Genomic DNA, 22307 nt, shown 5'->3' with positions numbered 1-22307 from the left:
ACGTGGGCTAATTTTGAAGTTTGGAGCTCTGTAGCAACTGACTGTGCAGAAAGTCTTTGCACTATGCGCTTTAGCATCCGCTGACCCCTCTCTGTCAGTTTACGTGGCCTACCACTTGGTGGCTGAGTTGCTGTTGTTCCCAAACTCTTCCATTTTCTTATAATAAAGCCGACAGTTGACTTTGGAATATTTAGGAGCGAGGAAATTTCACGACTGGATTTGTTGCACAGGTGGCATCCTATGACCGTTGCACGCTGGAAATCACTGAGAGCGGCCCATTCTTTCACAAATGTTTATAGAAACAGTCTCCATGCCTAAGTGCTTGATTTTATACACCTGTGGCCAAGTGATTAGGACACCTTATTCTAATCTTTTGGATATATAGTGTATATTGTCTTAATTAAAGTAATTTATTTCCAAAAAAACAACAAACACGACACCGTCAAAGTGCTTTTTTTGTGCCCAAAGTTTGAGTCTTTTGTCTTTTTTCTTGTATCTCTGAGTTTCGTGAGCAGCATATCATGCATTGTCTTCATTAAAATGGTTTATTTCCATAAAAGTGCCACGCAGACGTCAGTATTGTGCCAGTTTTGATGCTTGAATTTGGGTCTGTTGTCAGTTTTTTTAGTGAGGTAACGACAGTAAGCAGCATATCATGCACTGTATTGATTAAAATAGCTTATTTCTATAAAAGTGCCTCGTAAACGTCGGGGTACTGCTGGTTTTAGTGCGCAACTCTGGATGTGTGTCATTTCTCTTCTCTGGCTTAGTGAGGCATAGCGGTAAGCAGCGTATCATGCACTCTCCTGATTAAAGCTTATATTCATAAAAGTGTCAGTCTGCTTGATGCTAACATACTGTATTTTTCTTTTGAGCATGTTTGTGTCTAAAATCTTTTTTTTTTCTTCTCCCTGAGTTTAGCAAGGCAAAGCAGCATTCCATGCACTATTGATTAAAATTGTTTATTTCCATGAAAGTGCCACGTGAATGTCAGTACTGTATATCGCCAGTTTTGGTGTGCAATTCTGGGTTTGTTGTCATTTTTTCTTCTCTCTGGGTTTGGTGATGCACAGCTGTAAGCAGCATATCATGCACTGTCTGGATTAAAATAGCTAATTTCCATAAAAGTGCCTCATAAATGTCAGTGTAGTGCCAGTTTTGTTGCGCAAGTCTAGGTCAGTTGTCCATGTTTCTTCTGTGGTTTACTGGGGCATAGCTGTAAGCAGCATATATGCACTGTCTTGATTAAAATTGCCTATTTTACCAAAAGTGCCATGTAAACGTCAGTATATTGCCAGTTTAGTGTGCAAGTCTGGGTCTGTTGTAGGGCTGGGCGATATGGCCTTTTATTAATATCTCGATATTTTTAGGCCATGTCACGATACACGATATATATATCTCGATATTTTGCCTTAGCCTTGAATGAACACTTGATGCATATAATCACAGCAGTATGATGATTCTTTGTGTCTACATTAAAACATTATTGTTCATACTGCATTAATATATGCTTATTTTAAACTTTCATGCAGAGAGGGAAATCACAACTAAGTCAATTTACCAAAGGTGTCTTTATTAAACAGTTATTAAGCAGTGGCACAAACATTCATGTCATTTCAAAACAAAGTGCAAGATTGTCAGGGACATTTTAAATCAAGCTATTTGTGCACTTTTGTGCAGGATGTCACTAAGATGACATATCAAAACAACACTAAATTAAAGTGAACTTTTTGTACAGAACGCCACTAGAATAATTTAAAACAAATAAAGTGCACTTTTGTGCATGATGTCACTAAGATGACATATCAAAACAACACTAAATGAAAGTGCACTTTTTGTACAGAACGCCATTATAATAGTTTAAAACAAATAAAGTGCACTTTTGTGCATGATGTCACTAAGAAGACATATCAAAACAACACTAAATTAAAGTGCACTTTTTGTACAAAACGCTACTAGAATAGTTTAAAACACAAAGAGCACTTTTGTGCATGATGTCACACACGATATTTCAATAAGTGTCAAATAAAAATTAGCTGCTTAATAGGAAATCAAATAGTGTATGTCCTTCGCTATGTGGTAGGTTCCTGCGGACGTTATCTCCTTCTGTTGTTGACTATTTTTTTCATACGGTGTTGATGTGGAAATGGTTGCTTGGGCATTTTGTTGGTGTGGCACCGAACGGAGATGTTGACATGCGGAGTTTCAAGCACTCCTTATTCTCTAGCGGGTGACTTTTCAAATGATGCTACATGTCAGGCTCGGTAAAAAGGATAGGACTCAGATGCAGAGTAGGGAATACTTCGACAGGCTTTTATTTTGACAGCTTCCTTTCACCTCCAGAGTCAAGGAAATACAATATCTATATTAACAAAAAACTAGTCGACGAAAAAGGTTCCAAAAAATAGGAACGACCGAAAATCACTCCGAAAGGAGGAAAACACAAAAGCAAAGACGAACTATAATTATTACCAGATTCGCACCTTCTTTCTCTCGTATTACCACTCACACCACTCCGCTAGCATCACAGCTAACGTTACCATGCCGCTACCTCTCTGCTCCGCGAGGGCGTATGACGTTGTATGTGACGTATGTAAGACGGTGCGCTTGTTTTATGTCTCTGTGAGAATGAGAGACAAGAAAGAGTGAGAAACGCCTGTAGTGTAATGCCCGCAACTTAAAGCAACTGCGTGAGAACGTATACTCGAATATCACGATATAGTCATTTTCTATATCGCACAGAGACAAACCCGCGATATATCGAGTCTATCGATATATCGCCTAGCCCTAGTCTGTTGTCATTTTTCCTCTCTCTGGGTTTGTTGGGTCATACTATTACGCAGCACAGCATACACTTTTTTTTATATTAAAGCAAATGTTCATAAAAGCATTACTAGACTCTTTTTTTGCGCAAATGTGTCGGGTTTTTTTCATCTCCCTGAGTTTAGAGAGGCAATGCATCAAGCAGCATATCATACACTGTCTTGATTGAAGTAGTGTTTTTCTTTAAAAAAATGCATATTATTCAAAGTGTTACTTTTAGTGCGAAAGTTTGCATACATTGTATTTTTCTAAATGTGTTTGGCGAGGTTCAGCAGTAAGCAGCATACCATGCACTGTCTTGATTAAAATAGATTATTTTCATAAAAGTGCAACATAAATGTCAGTATAGTGCTAGTTTCTGAGTCTGTTACTGAGTTTAGTGAGGCACAGCATTAAGCAGCATATCATGCACTTTCTTTCCGAGGTAGCTTATGTTCCTAAAAGCACCACAATGACGCTAACATACTACATCTTATGTTTGTGTCTACTATCAAGTATGTTTCTTCTCCTCCCCAAGTGGCCAAGCAGCAAGCAGCATATCATGCACTGTCTTGATTGAGGATGTTTCTCTGTAAAATATACAGTTGACGCCAGCATGGAGCCTCTTTTTGCCTCCAAGTTGTCTTTTTTTTCTCTGCGACAAGGAGCATATCATGCACTGTCTTGACTTATTTTGGTGTCTCCTGTATTTAATCAAACAAAATGGATCACATGATGTGAGCACAGCACTGCTTTTTATTCTTTTTTACGCATTTGGACAACTCGGCGTACCAACGACGATGGGCGATGGGTTTTTATTTTGCCTTTTGCCTTTTGTGTCACATTAGTGTGTTGATTTTGTGTTGGGTTGTGGCGTCAGCGTTGCACATCTGCTCATTTGCATGCTAACTAGCTAGTTGTGTGCTGCTGACTGTCTTTTTGAAGGTACCTCCCTCATCACACACACACACACACACACACATTTTTGTATTTGTTACCTTCTTGAGACCTGAGAAAAATGCCTACCTCTTTAGGACCACCCTTTCTAGATTTATAAAGATGTGTATTTACAACATTAATAATATATACATACTATGCAAATGTAAAAAAGCTTGTTGTGAAAAATTGATTGGAACTTCACAAGAAAAAGGTCACAATTTCACAAGTAAAACTTTGAATGTTCGCATTTTTTGCAAGTCAAAATTTTACAAGAAAAACTGTACATGTGTGCAATATTATGATAAAAGTTGGAATTTTAGTCAATAACAGTTGCAATTTTACAAGAAAAAATTAACATTTTGGCAATTTTATGAAAAGAGTCGTAATTTTATTTGACAAAAGTCACAATTTTATAAGAAAACCTTAAAATGTTGGCAATATTATAGTAATAATCGGAATTTTACTCGGCAAAATTATGACAAAAGTCATAATTTTATTTAAAAAAATGTCACTATTTTACAAGAACAAAAAATTTATCGATATTGTGATAAAAGTCAGAATTGTATATGACCAATGTCACCATTTTGCATTAAAAAGTAATAATTTTACATTAAAAAAGTCATAAAAAAAAGTCATAATTTTACGAGAAAATATTGCAATATTACAGAAACTGAAAGAATTTGAGAAATTGTTCCCAATTTTATGAGGAAAAAAGTTGACACATTGTGAGAGACTGCTTTTTAGGTATTTTTTTATTTTTTGTTTGTAATTGCTTTTTACTCTTGCTTATTTACATAAGGTTATTACAGTATGTCTCTAAATTCATATTTATTTATTTTTTTTAAATTAATTTTGGCCAAAGGGGGTGCATTTCAATTTCTTACACACGCTTGTTATTACATATGTTGGCCAGAGGGGAGCATTTCAAATTGTTACACACACACACTTGTTATTTCATATGTTGACCAGAGGGGGAGCACTTTTAAAACAGTCAATTTTTTTTGGGACCTCCCTAATTTTGATAGATTTCACCACCAGGGGTGCAAATGAGACATTCTCTATTAGATGCAATGCTTTTCTGTATTGGGACCATGATTTATGTCCTAACTTGTTCACACCTCCTCATATGGAGGCTACTTTTCCTTGTTGATGTCTCAAGAAGGGTAGAAATACAAGAACACACACACACAGTCAGCTGCAGATGGGGGTCAAAACAGCGTTTTTGTCTCAGTAAAAGTCCAAAGTCTTTTGTCCCCCGGCTAGCTTTCCAGGCTCCAAAGAGATAACAAAAAAGTCCATTGTATTGCCGAACAATGGGCGAAAATGCAGCCGGCGACAATTAAAGTTGCATTCTTGTTTGGAAGATATTGTTCACTCCAGCTGTCTCCTCAGGCGCTTTGTGTTCAGCAGCCATGTTATCCTAGGCGCTAATTACCGATTTTTGTAGCGTCTACTTAGCGGTAAGGACTGCCATCAAGTCCTTGCGCTTAAGCGTGAGAGCCTTGAAAGCCGTAGCAAGGTGCTTGTATTTGTAGCCACACGCCGTCTTTTACACGTGAACTTTGTCCTTGCCTTTATCTTTTTAATCGAACTCCCCCAGGGGGGGCGTCTTGAGTAAACCTGCAGTTAGCCCGTTTAATGCACGGGAATTTTGGATCGACGACCCGCCTGTTGTTGAAGCTAACGGCCTGAGAAATGATTTCATTTAGCTCAGGACGCAAAGGTGCGTGCTGATTGTCACAGTGGAGATGCGTCATACCCTTAATAACAGATCCCACCGTGTGCTCTGGAAGATGTGTCCCCTGAGGACGATCACACCTGTAGGTGGTAGGCTCACCTGGTGGCAACACAGCTTGTCAGTGGCCACTCCTCCTGTAAGATCACACTCAGGCCCCGTTTACACTAAGCCGGATAAGGTTATCCAGGGTAAATCCCTCCTTACTTTATCCTTGTCCACACACAACAATGCCACCGTGTAAGTATCACGATATTACAAAACCGAAAACTACTAAAGTTGGCATGTTGTGTAAATGGTAAATAAAAACAGAATACAATGATTTGCAAATCCTTTTCAACTTATATTTAATTGAATAGACTGCTAAGACAAGATATTTAATGTTCCAACTGAGATACTTTTTTTTTTTTTGGCAAATAATCATTAACTTTGAATTTAATGGCAGCAACATGTTGCAAAAAAATGTTGGCACAGGAGCATTTTTACCACTGTGTTACATGGCCTTTCCTTTTAACAACACTCAGTAAACGCTTAGGAACTGAGGAGACCAATTTTTGAAGCTTTTCAGGTGGAATTCTTTCCCATTCTTGCTTGATGTACAGCTTAAGTTGTTCAACAGTCCGGGGGTCTCCGTTGTGGTATTTTAGCCTTCATAATGCGCCACACATTTTCAACGGGAGACAGGTCTGGACTACAGGCAGGCCAGTCTAGTACCCTCACTCTTTTACTATGAAGCCACACTGTTGTAACACGTGGCTTGGCATTGTCTTGCTGAAATAAGCAGGGGCGTCCATGATAACGTTGCTTGATGGCAACATATGTTGCTCCAAAACATGTATGTACCTTTCAGCATTAAAGGCCTACTGAAATGAATTTTTTTAATTTAAACGGGAATAGCAGATCCATTCTATGTGTTATACTTGATCATTTCGCGATATTGCCATATTTTTGCTGAAAGGATTTAGTAGAGAAAATGGACGATAAAGTTCGCAACTTTTGCTCGCTGATAAAAAAAAGCCTTGCCTGTACCGGAAGTAGCGTGACGTCACAGGAGCTAGTATTCCTCACAATTCCCCGTTGTTTACAATGGAGCGAGAGATTCGGAGCGATAAAGCGACGATTACCCCATTAATTTGAGCGAGGATGAAAGATTTGTGGATGAGGAACGTTACAGTGAAGGACTGGAGAGGCAGTGATGGACGTATCTTTTTTCGCTCTGACCGTAACTTAGGAACAAGCTGGCTCATTGGATTCCACACTCTCTCCTTTTTCTATTGTGGATCACGGATTTGTATTTTAAACCACCTCCGATACTATATCCTCTTGAAAATGAGAGTCGAGCACGCGAAATGGACATTTAAAGTGACTTTTATCTCCACGACAATACATCGGTGACACACTTAGCTACTGAGCTAACGTGATAGCATCGTTCTCAAATGAAGATAGAAACAAAAGAAATAAGCCCCTGACTGGAAGGATAGACAGAAGATCAACAATACTATTAAACCATGTACATGTAACTACACGGTTAAAAATTCTCAGCCTGGTAAGGCTTAACAATGCTTTTGCTAATGACGCTAAGGCTAATTTAGCAACTTAGCAACCGGACCTCACAGAACTATGATAAAAACATTAGCGCTCCACCTACGCCAGCCAGCCCTCATCTTCCCATCAACAGCCGTGCTCACGTGCGTTCCAGCGTTCGACGGCGCGACGAAGGACTTCATCCGTGGGTTTGGCGGCAAGCATCGGCTAGGCGTAGTAAGTAGTCCTTGTTGTGTTGCTGTAAGTATTGTACTTAGCCGCTAATACACCGATCGATCCCACCTACAACGTTCTTCTTTGCAGCCTCCATTGTTCATTAAACAAATTTCAAAAGATTCACCAACACAGATGTCCAGAATACTGTGGAATTTTGTCGAAGAAAACAAGAGGTTTCTGTATCGGGTTCGATGGGGTCCAACCACTTCCGTGGATTTTGTGACGTCACGCGCATAAATCATATCCAAAGGAGTTTTTCAACCGGAAGTGTGGCAGGAATTTTAAAAATGCACTTTATAAGTTAACCCGGCCGTATTGGCATGTGTTGCAATTTTAAGATTTCATCATTGATATATAAACTATCAGACTGCGTGGTCGGTAGTAGTGGCTTTCAGTAGGCCTTTAATGGTTCCTTCACAGATGTGTAAGTTACCCATGTCTTGGGCACTAATACACCCCCATACCATCACAGATGCTGGCTTTTCAACTTTGCACCTAGAAAATCCAGATGGTTCTTTTCCTCTTTGTTCCGGAGGACACGACGTCCACAGTTTCCAAAAACAATTTGAAATGTGGACTAGTCAGAACACACAACACTTTTCCACTTTGCATCTTAGATGAGCTCGGGCCCAGCGAAGCCGGTTGCGCTTCTGGGTGTTGTTGATGAATGGCTTTCACTATGCAGAAGTAGCTACCAACTGTAGTTACTGACAGTGATCAAAGGTCCGTAATATCATCGCTTACGTGCAGTGATTTTTCCAGACTCTCTGAACCTTTTGATGATATTACAAACAGTAGATGGTGAAATCCCTAAATTCCTTGCAATAGCTCTTTGAGAAATGTTCTTAAACTGTTCGACAATTTGCTCACATTTTGTTCACAAAGTGGTGACCCTCGCCCCATCCTTGTTTGTGAATGACTGAGCATTTCATGGAAGCAACAAGCTCAACTGTGCTGTATGCGCTGCTCTGTCAACACGCGCACAAACACAGAAGTCTATTTGGTGCCCTCACAAACGTTCAGAAATCACAAAAATCCTTAACTTTAACAACTATATTGCTACAATAAAAAACATTCGGCAAAGTAGAGAGAGAGAGAGAGAGGTTCTGAGGGGGTGGGGCGAGAGGGTCCGTGCGTGTGCACTTGAAAGACCAACGCTGTAAAATAAGTCCGCTGTGGCCTCTTTTTCCAGAAAAGTCTGTTCTCATCACAATTAAAAACTTGCCGTTGTACGAAGCCGTCTTCCTCAATCTCTTCAATACAAGCAAGCACAAAAAGGCTGCCAGTGGGCCACAAAATGAATGAATAAATGAAGCGTTCGTACAAGGTTCCAATGTATGTGCTGTGGGATGCAAAAGTGAAACTTCAATATAATTTTGTCCGATACTGCCGCAAAAAATTATTATATTTTTGCCTTTCTTCTATCACCTGTTGCGTGCGACCAGTCTCCCTCTCAGTGAATAAAACACACTGGTCAATCCCAAGTCCTTTTGGATGACACATATGTTGAGTAAAAATGACCCCAGAGACAGAATGATATAATACCAAGGTTTTGTACTAAAGCTTTAGGAGACCAGCCCTTACGACGCGACTATAGCATCAGCAAGAAGAGGTCTAAATCCAAGAAAAAGGAGTTTACTAGTTGACATAAGATAAAAGCACGGATATCATAGAAGACACACTACATAGGAAAACACTAGCTGCTTTTAAACATGACTATGGATTAGATTTAGACTTAGACAAACTTTAATGATCCACAAGGGAAATTGTTCAACACAGTAGCTCAGTTACAATGATGGAAAGTGTAAGGATGGAAAGGACAATGCAGGTATAAATAGACTAATATAGCGATAAAAAATCTAAAATATATACAAATGTATACATATGTGTACAGTATATTATATATACAGATATATTATATTATTAAAAAAGAACACTTAAAAATATCTCATTCTCACACACCTCATCCTGATTTAACACAAACACTTTTACAACGTACATATAACTGACAAATTTAAATAAAAAGAAGAAATCTTCAAATCTTTACAAAAGCCATGATCGTGAGGCCCCCTAGTAGTTGTGGCCCTGAACAACAGCATAGAACAATGATTCTCAAACTGTGGTGTGCCAACTAGTTGATTCAATATTCAAGTACAGTGTGGTATTGTCCTAGTACTATCTATCTATCTATCTATCTATCTATCTATCTATCTATCTATCTATCTTCAAACGGTGTTACTGTTCAAACTGTGTATTATTAACGATACCAAGTAGTTACAGGATCATACATTGGTCATATTCATGTGTCCAGAGACATATTTCCTGAGTTTATAAACATAATATGATTTTTTTCTAAAAACGAAAAAAGATTTTGTGATGCTAAAAAAAATATCGATATAATGATAGTATTATCGACTAGATAAGCTCCTGTACTTGGTATCATTACAGTGGATGTTAGGTGTAGATCCACCAATGGTGTTTGTTTACATTGTGACGCCGGTGAGCTACGGTGTGTAGTGAAGCATGTTTAGCTATTCCTCGTCCTGCAGGGATGATACTTGTAAGAAACTTACTTTATGTGTCGCCATGGAGACAAGGATTAGTGATTTAGAAGTAGCTACAACACTGCAGACTGCGGATGGACATTAGCTAGCTAGCTAGCCATATCATAAAGCACCTCTTCCTGAGGGTGTTTCAGTGTTATAGCTTCACCTTTATTGTTAGTTTTTAAGCCAAATTGTGTCCATTCTCCCTTTTCTGTCTACACACTGTCTGCTTGTAAGTACTCTGTGATTGTGCGCTGCCGAACATGCTCCACTGCTCGTAAAACCAGCAATGACACGATGTGACGACAACAGGGCGGTATAGTACCGAATATGATGAATTAGTATCACGGTACTATACTAGAACCGGTATACCGTACAACCCTACCTTATTATTATATTTTCATTATCGTGGGACGCCATAATCAAATCGAAATTAAAATGTGATTAATTGTCCAGCTCTACAGGACATGTTCGGCAGCTTGCACGAGTCTATTGAACGTGCTCATATGGATCAGTTCCACCAATTGTACTTCTTTTTTTAAGTTGGCAAGCCTTTGGAACAGTTTGTTTGGGTACGGTCTTGAGATTTTTTTCCTTTCGTACGATCCATTTTAATCCGGTCTGTTGCTCTCCCTCACAGTACCGCAGGTTGACTACAGCCATGTAAGCCCAAACTTTGTCCAGCAACAATGGCTACCCAGCCCCCACAATGCATTGCAAAATCACGTGCCCTTTCGAGCCCTATATTGACGCCGGTGTTGCTTAAGGTCAATCTAAAGCCCACCGGTGACCGACACACACACACACACACACGCACACACATACACACACACAGATGGAGTGATGGAGAGGAAGGAAGAAACCCTTCAAATAAAGAGGTGCTTAATGAACTGAACGAAAAGGAGTCAAACACGGGTTCAGACGACTGTGGCGGTAAAACCACTTGACCCGTACGCCAAGTACATTAGCGCAGTGATGAAGTGTTGATATCTCGCAAGGAACAGGAAGTAACCACGCTTGAGTGCAGCTGCCAACCTTGGCCATGATCTCTACCTTGAGCTGTAAAGCAAAATACTGCGATAAAAAACAGCTTTTCTTTTCTCTTATTTCTTGGCTTCTGCACATTTTCACCAGAAGTTCCATGAGGCCAGCAGACGGTCAAAGCGGTAACCACTAGGGCGACCAATATTTGGGCACCACAAGATTCGATTCCATTCTTGGGGGTAACGATTGCATTCAGAATTGATTCTCGGTTCGAAACAATTCTCAATTCAAAATCAATACTTTTTAATATTATTGGGTGCGAGATCTATGATTAACTACATTCCTCTATAAAACAGATAAACAGTTCTGATCAATGTATATATTACTTAAAGAGAAACTGCACTTTTTTTTGGAATCTTCCCTATCGTTCACAATCATCACAAAGCTAGAAGAAGGCACTCAAAAGTCAATCAATCAATCAATCAATGTTTATTTATATAGGCCTAAATCACAAGTGTCTCAAAGGGCTGCACAAGCCACAACGACATCCTCGGTACAGAGCCCACATACGGGCAAGGAAAAACTCCCCCCCCCCCCCCCCACCCCCCCCACCCCCTAGGGGAGACCGAAAGCAATGGATGTCGAGTGGGTCTGACATAATATTGTGAAAGTCCAGTCCACAGTGGATCCAACACATCAGTGAGAGTGATGAGAGAAAAGTACAGTAAGGATCCACTTTTTGCAATGTGCTAGCTCAAGGCACTAGTCTAGTACTGGTGCCAATACCTCAGTAGGCTTGAGCAGTTCATGCTCATAGACTTAGATTGTTGAGATCTAGTCTTAGACTTAGATTGGTCAGATCTAGTCTTAGACTTAGATTGGTCAGATCAAGAGGAGATCTGACCAGTCTAAGACTAGATCTGACCAATCTAAATCCAAGACTAGATTAGACTTAGATTGGTCAGATCAAGATGAGATCTGACCAATCTAAACCTAAGACTAGATCTGACCAATCTAAATCTAAGACTAGATCTGACCAATCTAAGTCCAAGACTAGATCTGAACAATCTCAGTCCAAGATTACATTTGACCAATCTCAGTCTAAGATTAGATCTGATCAATCTAAGTCTAAGACTAGATTTGACCAATCTCAGTCTAAGACTAGATCTGACCAATCTCAGTCCAAGACTAGATCTGACCAATCTCAGTCTAAGACTAGATCTGATCAATCTCAGTCTAAGATTAGATCTGACCAATCTAAATCTAAGATGTGATCTGATCAATCTAAATCTAAGACTAGATCTGATCAATCTAAATCTAAGACTAGATCTGATCGATCTAAGACTAGATCTGACCAATCTCAGTCCAAGATTAGATCTGACCAATTTAAGTCTAAAACTAGATTTGATCAATCTCAGTCTAAGATTAGATCTGACCAATCTAAGTCTACGACTAGATCTGATCAATCTAAGTCTATGATCATGAACTGATGAAGTTTACTCGGATTAGAGGCAAAACGTCTTCCAAACCAAACAGTCCATTTGCTATTGATGGAATTCCCTGAGATTACAATGACCTGGATGAATGAGAACATCCATAGACATCTAAAACGGTGTCAGTCGGTAAGTTTGGAAACCTGAGAAAAGTATTAAAAACAAAACTGCGGATTTGTGGATATCTAAAAAAAGACCTGACTATCTTAATATGGCACTATCGACAAGAGAGGGACGGAAAGCATGATTAGCAGTGATGGGTGCAAGACTAAAAATAGTCTGCAAGTCAAAATAGCGATTGAACTGAACCCAAATTCCGAATGAGGTTTTTACAATTGGATTTTTCGTAAAAGCAGAAGTAGAAGAGCGGATGGGAGAGTGAACCAGGGCTGGCTTTTGTTGTTGTTGTTTTTTAAGTTAATGCTAGCTTGTTTTTACACTTGCATGACTGTTACCAACGCGTAAAATGTTGCGTACATTTTACCATTTTATGTTGGCCACAGTTTGACCCCGGGACGGATTATTTATGTCTCGCCTTGTCTACATACACCTGCTGGACTGGACTCTCACTTTAAAAACCGTATCCACTCGGCGTCCATTGCAGCGGCCATCGTTCTCCTTGAGGAAGAACACACACCAACAGAGTGTCTTTAAGTGTAAATGTTCCAGTGATGACTGTTTTGACATAGGTCTGCTGTGTTGTGTCCACGCACATTTCATCAAGTGTTGTCAGGGAAACTAGCTAGTATTGCATGCTGAATACTACAAATGGTCTCAATCCCCAGCTGAAAACATCCTCCAGTGTGTTTGTGTGCATTCACCCTCACGACAATGCAGCCAATGATTGAAGCGTAAGCTGTACTAAAAAAGCGCCATAAAATTGCAGGCCAGCGTTCCTCTCGTCCTCCTCTTTGTTGCTTCCAAGTCCTTGGAAGTTCCGCCGATAAATAGCAAGGCTGTAAAAAGCCTCGTCATCATCATCATCGTCATCATCATGCTTACGTGTCAGACAATAAAGAGTGGCCAGGAGACTTGTTAGTGTTTGGACAAACACACACACACACACACACACACACACACACACACACACACACACACGCAGGTACAGGTGAGGTTGTGGTTCAGTGGCAGTGATTAACAGCTGTGTCGTCACCAGGCGACAAGGGTGCACTCTGGTGCTTGCACCGCTGACAGCAATGGGCTCAGTCAGTTGGACAGAGGTTGAGCAGAAGAGTGAAAGTGAAAGTAGGAAATGGATCTACCGTATTTCCTTGAATTGCCGCCGGGTATATAGTATGCGCCTGCCTAGAATTACCGCTGGGTCAAACTCGTTTCGCAAAATAATTAGCGCATGCTTAGCATTACCGCCGGCTCAGGATTAACGCTTCGTTTCGCAAAATATTATTTTTATTAGCGCATGTCTAGAATTTCCGCCGGGTCAAACTCGTTTCGCAAAATCATTAGCACATGCCTAGAATTTCCGCCGGGTCAAACTCGTCACGTCACGAGTGACACTTCACCTGTCATCATTTTCAAAATGGAGGAGGCTGATTTCAATCATTTGAAATCGCATAAAGGGAAGAAGATTAAGAGCTATTCAGTAGGATTTAAGGTCCGAGCTATTGAATATGCTAAAAAGAACAGTAAGCAGCTATGTTTTATTAATATACCGTAGCTGCGTGTGTCAAATATGAGTCATTAAATGACTCCCGCCTCCTGGTGGTAGAGGGCGCTAGTGATCCTTCTTGCGACTACTCGGCTGCAGAAGAAGTGACAACAAGCAGCAACAGTTAGCAGCGATCGTTTATTTTTTCCTCTCGCTTGCACTTTTAACATGGAGGATTACATATCTAAAATAAAACAGTTTTCTAAACTGGACTTTCAATCGAAGCAGGAGGTAAAAATTAAAGGAATATCTCCATCGAGACAGAGAGACTTTTAAAACTGAAGAAAGATAAGGAAGACTTCTATAAACAAGTTATCGATGCTTTTGGTCAGAAGGAATTGCGCATAGACTTCATTTATAAGTAAAGGTAAGACCATAATAAAGTTTTTTTATTAAGTGTGGTTTTCATGATTGTATCCTTACATCACACTCAAATTTAGAAGCGCAGGCCTAAATTTACCGCATGCCTTTGGTAAGCACCGGAGTGAGAAGAGGTTTTAAATTAATTACCGCCCCGGCGGCAATTCAAAGAAATACGGTATGCTAGGTAAGTGGTCCATGTACGTTTTTCGTTCGGAATAGAAAAATAGGTGAGCATTTCCCAATTTTTGGTTTAGACTTAGACAAACTTTAAAGGCCTACTGAAACCCACTACTACCGACCACGCAGTCTGATAGTTTATATATCAATGATGAAATCTTAACATTATAACACATGCCAATACGGCCGGGTTAACTTATAAAGTGACATTTTAAATTTGCCGCTAAACTTCCGGTTCGAAACGCCTCTGAGGATGACGTATGCGTGTGACGTAGCCCGGCGAACACGGGTATGCCTTCCACATTGAAGCCGATACGAAAAAGCTCTGTTTTCATTTCATAATTCCACAGTATTCTGGACATCTGTGTTCGTGAATCTGTTTCAATCATGTTCATTGCATTATGGAGAAGGAAGCCGAGCAAGCAAAGAAGAAAGTTGTCGGTGCGAAATGGACGTATTTTTCGAACGTAGTCAGCCACAACAGTACACAGCCGGCGCTTCTTTGTTTACATTCCCGAAAGATGCAGTCAAGATGGAAGAACTCGGATAACAGAGACTCTAACCAGGAGGACTTTTGATTTGGATACACAGACGCCTGTAGAGAACTGGGACAACACAGACTCTTACCAGGATTACTTTGATTTGGATGACAAAGACGCAGACGTGCTACTGTGAGTATGCAGCTTTGGCTTTTTTTTGCGTATGTACGTAACTTTTTTAAAATATATAAGCTTTATGAACCTTGGGTTAGGTGAACGGTCTTTTGGGCTGAGTGATTGTGTGTGTTGATCATGTGTTTGAATTGTATTGGCGTGTTCTATGGAGCTAGGAGCTAGCAGAGGAGCTAGGAGCTAGCATAACACGTACCGTACCGTACGTGCGCGTCACGTACGTAACTTTTTAAAAATATATAAGCTTTATGAACCTTGGGTTAGGTGAACGGTCTTTTGGGCTGAGTGATTGTGTGTGTTGATCAGGTGTTTGAATTGTATTGGCGTGTTCTATGGAGCTAGGAGCTAGCAGAGGAGCTAGGAGCTAGCATAACAAACACGCAGGTGTTATTATGCAGGATTAATTTGTGGCATATTAAATATAAGCCTGGTTGTGTTGTGGCTAATAGAGTATATATATGTCTTGTGTTTATTTACTGTTGTAGTCATTCCCAGCTGAATATCAGGTACCGTGAGTATGCAGCCTTGGCTGCTAAACATTCGTTAACTTGACCGTATGTGCGCGTCACGTACGTAACTTTTTAAAAATATATAAGCTTTATGAACCTTGGGTTAGGTAAACGGTCTTTTGGGCTGAGTGATTGTGTGTGTTGATCAGGTGTTTGAATTGTATTGGCGTGTTCTATGGAGCTAGGAGCTAGCAGAGGAGCTAGGAGCTAGCATAACAAACACGCAGGTGTTTTTATGCAGGATTAATTTGTGGCATATTAAATATAAGCCTGGTTGTGTTGTGGCTAATAGAGTATATATATGTCTTGTGTTTATTTACTGTTGTAGTCATTCCCAGCTGAATATCAGGTCACCCCCGGCTCTCACAGCATCTTCCCTATCTGAATAGCTTCAACTCCCCACTAGTCCTTCACTTGCACTTTACTCATCCACAAATCTTTCATCCTCGCTCAAATTAATGGGGAAATTGTCGCTTTCTCGGTCCGAATCTCTCTCACTTCATGCGGCCATCATTGTAAACAATAGGGAACTTTGCGTATATGTTCAACTGACTACGTCACGCTACTTCCGGTAGGTGCAAGCCTTTTTTTTATCAGATACCAAAAGTTGCAATCTTTATCGTCGTTGTTCTATACTAAATCCTTTCAGCAAAAATATGGCAATATCGCGAAATGATCAAGTATGACACATAGAATAGATCTGCTATCCCCGTTTAAATAAAAAAAATTCATTTCAGTAGGCCTTTAATGATTCACAAGGGAAATTGTTCCACACAGTAGCTCAGTTACAAAGGATGGAAAGGACAATGCAGGTATAAATAGACTAAATATAGCGATATAAAATATAACATATATACGTAATATTTACATAATATATGTTCAGTATATTATGTATACTGATATATTATTGTGAACGACTCCCGCTGTCGTCCGGGTTCCATGGACCATCAAGGAAGGACATTGTCGCGAGCAGGGTTGACTTTCTTTTCTTTTTTTAAATAAACCTTTGTCTGCGGTCGGGTCGTTTTTCAGCTGCGCCTACCTCTGCTGCTCACTCCGCCGTCTGCTTTTCAGCCGCGTGCGTCTTCGTCTTCCGTTGGCTCTTTTGCGCTCTCGCTCTGCATCCGCTTCTCGTTGTGTCTGTCTCTTTTCTCCGTCTCTCTCCGTCTCCTTTCTCCCGTCCTCCTCTGCTGCTCCCCTTTTATTCAGTGAGAGGAGATTATACAATTGTGACCAGGTGCACGATCCACGCACCTGGTAACAATTGCGGCGTCGATCTCGGCGCGCACCGCCTCGCCGCTTGCTCGCCGTCCCCGCCTCCTCGCCGCCATCTTGGAGCGGGCTCCGGTGTGCCCTGCCTCGCTGTTGGACTGCTGGCCACGCCTCCTCGCCGCCATCTCGGAGTCGACCCCGGCGGGGCACGCTTCGCTGTCGGTGTGCCGGCCCCGCCTCCCCACAATTATATTATGTCTATATCATATATACAATATATAACAGTTACCATGTACAATATTACAGTATATGTGACAGCTGCAGCATAAAATAGAGAGTAGATCCAGCAGAAAATAGACATTAAAAAAAAGGAAAGGTAGCTAACATAGAAGGTGTCAGGTAATAGACGGATATCATCTATTGCTGTATGGCGAGTGATTATACAGCTGGATGGAGTGTGGAATGAAGAAGTTCTTGATATTAAAAAAAAAAAACAGATTTTTGTCCATTATGTGTTATCCGAGTTTCATGATGTTTTTAGATATCATTAATTGGGAATGAAAACAAGTGGAAAACTATTTTCTCTTATTCAAATATTCTTGTAATCAGACCATATTTTCGGTATAAAATGTGTGCTGATTTCCTTTTATGGATTTTTATTTTTTCAGATAAACACAAAAAACGGAAAACATTTTCATCCAAAATGCAAAAATACGTGGTTATGTGTGATGACGAATTGAATCGGAAGCAGTATTTTAGCTTTTCCTTTGCGTTTAGCATAACGGTGACACCCCTGTTTGGCAGGAGTCCTATTGTCCATTTTAAAAAAGTGTCATTAAATAGTTGTTCAACTTTTGTTTCAGAAATGAAAATAGAAAAAATAGTCCGAAATGTGTTTTTTGATTTGTATTTAGGAATTTGAAATAGAATGAACGTAAGGTACACAGACCGTGGTAGTTTTTTAAAAAAGTTTTTTAATTTTAATTTTTTTAAATTTTATATCCATCCATCCATCCATCTTCAACCGCTTATCCGGAATCGGGTCGCGGGGACAGCAGCTCCAGCAAAGACCCCCAGACTTCCCTCTCCAGAGCAACATTTGCGACTTCCTCCTGGGGAATCCCGAAGCGTTCCCAGGCCAGAGAGGAGATGTAATCCCCCCATCTGGTCCTTGGCCTGCCGCGGGGCCTCCTCCCAGTGGGACGTGCAACGAGGACCTCCCTAGGGAGACGCTCGTGAGGCATCCGCACGAGATGCCCGAACCACCTAAGCTGGCTCCTTTCCAAGCGAAGGAGCAGCGGCTCTACTCCGAGTCTCTCTCGGGTGACTGCACTTCTCACCCTATCTCTAAGGGAGATGCCAGCCACCCTTCTGAGGAAACTCATTTCGGCCGCTTGTATCCGCGATCTTATTCTTTCGGTCATTACCCACACTTCATGACCATAGGTGAGAGTAGGAATGTAGATAGCTCGGTAGACCGAGAGCTTTGCCTTCTGGCTCAGCTCCCGTTTCGTCACAACAGTGCGGCAGAGAGACTGCAATACTGCCCCAGCTGCTCCGATTCTCCGGCTGATTTCCTTCTCCATCTTTCCCTCACTCGTGAACAAGACCCCGAGATACTTAAACTCCTCCACCTGGGACAGAGTCCTGTCCCCTACCCGGACTGTACAAACCATCGGTTTCCTGCTGAGAACCATGGCCTCAGATTTGGAGATGCTGATCCTCATTCCAGCCGCTGAACACTCGGCTGCGAACCGATCCAGTGAGAGCTGAAGGTCACGAACCGAAGGTGCCATCAGGACCACATCATCTGCAAACAGCAGTGACGCAACCTTTAGCCCCCCGAGACGTATACCCTCTCCGCCATGGCCACGACTCCGCCTAGAAATCCTGTCCATGAAAATCACAAACAGGATAGGTGACAGATTTTATATATATATATATATATATATATATATATATATATATATATATATATATATATATATATATATATATATATATTTTATTTTTATTTTTATTTTTTTTTTTTATTATTTTTTTTTTTTGACTGTATCTTTTTCGTTTGGAATAGAAAAATAGTTGAACATAAAAATCCACATTTCCCGATCTTTGGTGTAATATTTAAAAAAAAACATATATATATTTTTTTTTTATCCGTTATCTGTTATCCGAGTCTAATGATGTTTTTAAATATCAAAAATTGGGAATTAAAACGAGTTGAAAACTATTTTCTCCTTTTCAAATGTTCTTGTAATCAGACCATATTTTCGGAATATTAGATGGAATTTTTTACCTGACATGTTTCGGTCCGTGTACCTTCCGATCATTGTATTTCCAATTCTTAAATGCAAATCCGTCCATCCATCCATTTTCTACCGCTTGTCCCTTTTTGGAGTCGTGGGGGGTGTGTGTTTTGGTCGTGGAGAGAATGAGAGTTATGTCAGTTTTACCCTCAAGTCCTTGAATTGTTGTGTTGCAAAATGTGGAGCAGAGATAGGAAGTCATGGAGTTTGACTGCTTTTTTGTGCGCAGTGTTGTGAAGAGTGTTTTATTCTTCATGTTATACTGTGGTACTTACCTTGTCGTCTTTGTGTCTCTGCAGAAGGGATCCATAACATGCCCATGGAGTCCAGCTCCATATCCATGCCCATGTCGGACCCCAACGCCTGGGCTACGGCCATGAACAATCTGGGCATGCCTCCAATGGGCATCACTGGGCAGCCACACATGCCAGGTAGGCGCCACACACAATTGTACTGAATAATCACTTTCACATTGATTTTTCATTTGTTTTTTCTATTTCAAATCTGAGTTTTGTTGGGTTTTTTTAGTACTATGAAACTAGTAAACACATTTAGTAGGCAGAAACTGTACACAAGAAAGAGTACAGTTGTTTTCGAACAGGGGTGTCCAAACTTTGCCACACTGAAATATGAAAAAATGCGGGCCCATTTTGATATAGGGCAAAAATAATAATCACAATTATTTTGATTGATATTGTAATCACGATCAATTACACAATTTGTTAATTTGAAAACTAATGTTTAGTGTGCCAGCCAAACTCAACTTTAAATATAGTTTTGAAAAAAAACTGCATCTAAATTAGTAATAAATAAACCACAACAAGTGAAATAATAATAGCAGCAACTAGATGAGGCAATTCCTAACAGAATTGCGTGTGAATGCTCAAGTGCTGAAGTTGGACTGAAGTCCTGGAATTTTGTTTAGAATTGTTGAAGTAGAGCACACAATTTCTGAACAGGTTGAATATTTTGAAGTTGGAACAGTTTGAATCAGATGAAAAATGTGTGAATTTTGGAACTTTGAAGAATGTACCATTGATTTCAATGGGAATTTCCCAAAAATGTGGGAGTTTTGGGAAAAGCGGGAATTTTTTTTTTTTTAAATGGTAAAAAAGTTGAATGTTCTGAATGACTTGAAATGGTTGGTGTTGAAGTAGTAACATGTTGGTTTGAGAAATGGTATGACGGAATTTAGGGAAAAGCGGGAATTTTTCCAGTTCAAAAAATAACTTTGTTTTTTTGTCCCAATTAAGAGGACTGTTTTGACGGTGGAACGGTTGAAGTGGGTTGAAAAATGTGGGAGAAGTACTCGCCAGAAAAAAGAGTTGAAATAGGGCTTTGGAAAACCAGGAATTCTGGAAAATCCTGGAATTTTTTTTTAACTTGGAAAAAGAGTAGTTTGAATTTCATTTCCGGAATGGTGGAATGTTTGAAGGTGGCATGGTTTGAATGGGTTGAAAAATGTGAAAAGGGTGGAAGGTTGAAAAATGGCCAATTCATTTTGAATGGGAAAATGTCCCAGAAAACCTGGAATTGTGGGAAATCTGGGAATTTGTTAAGGGAAAGACCGCGATTCCCTAATAGGCTGAACAGTTTGAAGTTGGAAGGGTTTGAATCGGATGAAAAATGTGGAAGGTAGGTGTCAAAATCTGGAGAAGAAGTTGTTGAATAATAATAGTAAATAGATAAATGTTGGTGTAGAAAACCATATGTGTGAATGCTCCAAAGCATTCACACAATAACAATATATTTAAAAAACAGTAGCAATATAAAAAACTTTACAATTTTGTTTTTCTAGTTTGTTTTTAATTCCATTTTTTTTACCTTTTACACTTATTTTACCACTAAACAGTGCTTTTTGTACAAAATAAAATGTTAATTAAATGCAAAAATCCTCACATTTATTAGTGCAATACATCTTTGGACAATTTTGACCAGTATTTTAGGTCAAAGCATAATAATTGTGTAAATGTATCAATAAGTGCTTTTTAATAATAATAATAATAATAATAACTGGGATTTATGTAGCGCTTTTCTAAGTACCCAAAGTCGCTTTACATGTTAAAGACCCATCATTCATTCACACCTGGTGGTGGTAAGCTACTTTCGTAGCCACAGCTACCCTGGGGTAGACTGACGGAAGCGTGGCTGCCAATTTGCGCCTACGGCCCCTCCGACCACCACCACCTCTTTTTATTACATGATGCTTGTGTAAGGTATTTTGTAACAGTGTTAAAGTTGTTTATTCGGCCACCCTCAGTGTGACCTGTATGGCTGTTGACCAAGTATGCGTTGCATTCACTTGTATGTGTGAAAAGCCGTGGATATTATGTGACTGGGCCGGCACACAAAGGCAGTGCCTTTAAGGTTTATTGGCACTCTGTACTTCTCCCTACGTCCTTGTACCACTCCGTACAGCGGCGTTTTAAAAAGTCATCAAATGTACTTTTTGAAACCGATACCGATAATTTCCAATATTACATTTTAAAGCATTTATCGGCCGATAATATCGGCAGTCCGATATTATCGGACATCTCTGCTAATAATGTTTTAGCCAATTGTGTAGCTATAAAGCTAAATTCTTGGATAATGTTGTTACAATCAAATTATGGAAAATTGTGAAAAAGTGTGCTACAATTTGGGTGGGTTTGATCGCCAGCGCCACCTAGGCAGCCTAGCAGCACTGCAAACTGCACCTTTAATGAGTTCCCTGCGGGAACGCATCAATAGGGTATTAAAAAAAAAAATCCTATTTGTGCTAATTTTTGGGCGTTAAGTGACTCCGACGAAGTGGACGCAGCAATGTTTCACTTTGAAAAAGCTTCATTCCACCGCTGTCGTCGCGGTGCTCTTCATTATTTTTTTTATTGAATTCTTGTTGTTTTCTTCCTTAAGGCTATTTTCCGTTGAAGATAAAGCAGCAAAGAGTATTTAAAAATGGATTAGCAGACTCAAAGGGGGGGGGGGGGAATGGAGCCTTAAAAAATAATCAACTTGGCCGTCCTTCTTGGCGTGTTTATTTGTCATTTTGAGGAGGAGTCTAATGAAAGGAGCTGCTATTTCCTTTTGTCTCTCGAGGTCAAAGCTGTATTTTCTTTTGGAGGGGGGGGGGAGTCCATTTCCTGTGTGGTTGCATTGGCCCG

At 40.1% G+C, this 22307-nt stretch overlaps 1 protein-coding gene across 7 annotated transcripts in view; it reads left to right on the top strand.

Moving 5' to 3' along the window:
- The window catches only part of enox2 (ecto-NOX disulfide-thiol exchanger 2), a 491895-nt gene that overhangs the window by 305257 nt on the left and 164331 nt on the right, over positions 1-22307 (top strand). For all 7 annotated transcript variants that reach the window (XM_062039950.1, XM_062039943.1, XM_062039947.1 and 4 more), the window contains one exon: positions 19464-19595. In XM_062039950.1, coding sequence (XP_061895934.1) covers positions 19478-19595 — 118 coding nt within the window. In that variant the 5' untranslated portion in view covers positions 19464-19477. The remainder of the gene's footprint in view (positions 1-19463; positions 19596-22307) is intronic.

The sequence above is a fragment of the Entelurus aequoreus genome, linkage group LG28 (genome assembly GCF_033978785.1).
Source record: "Entelurus aequoreus isolate RoL-2023_Sb linkage group LG28, RoL_Eaeq_v1.1, whole genome shotgun sequence".
NCBI lineage: Eukaryota > Metazoa > Chordata > Actinopteri > Syngnathiformes > Syngnathidae > Entelurus > Entelurus aequoreus.
This window is presented reverse-complemented; position numbering and strand designations above follow the sequence as displayed.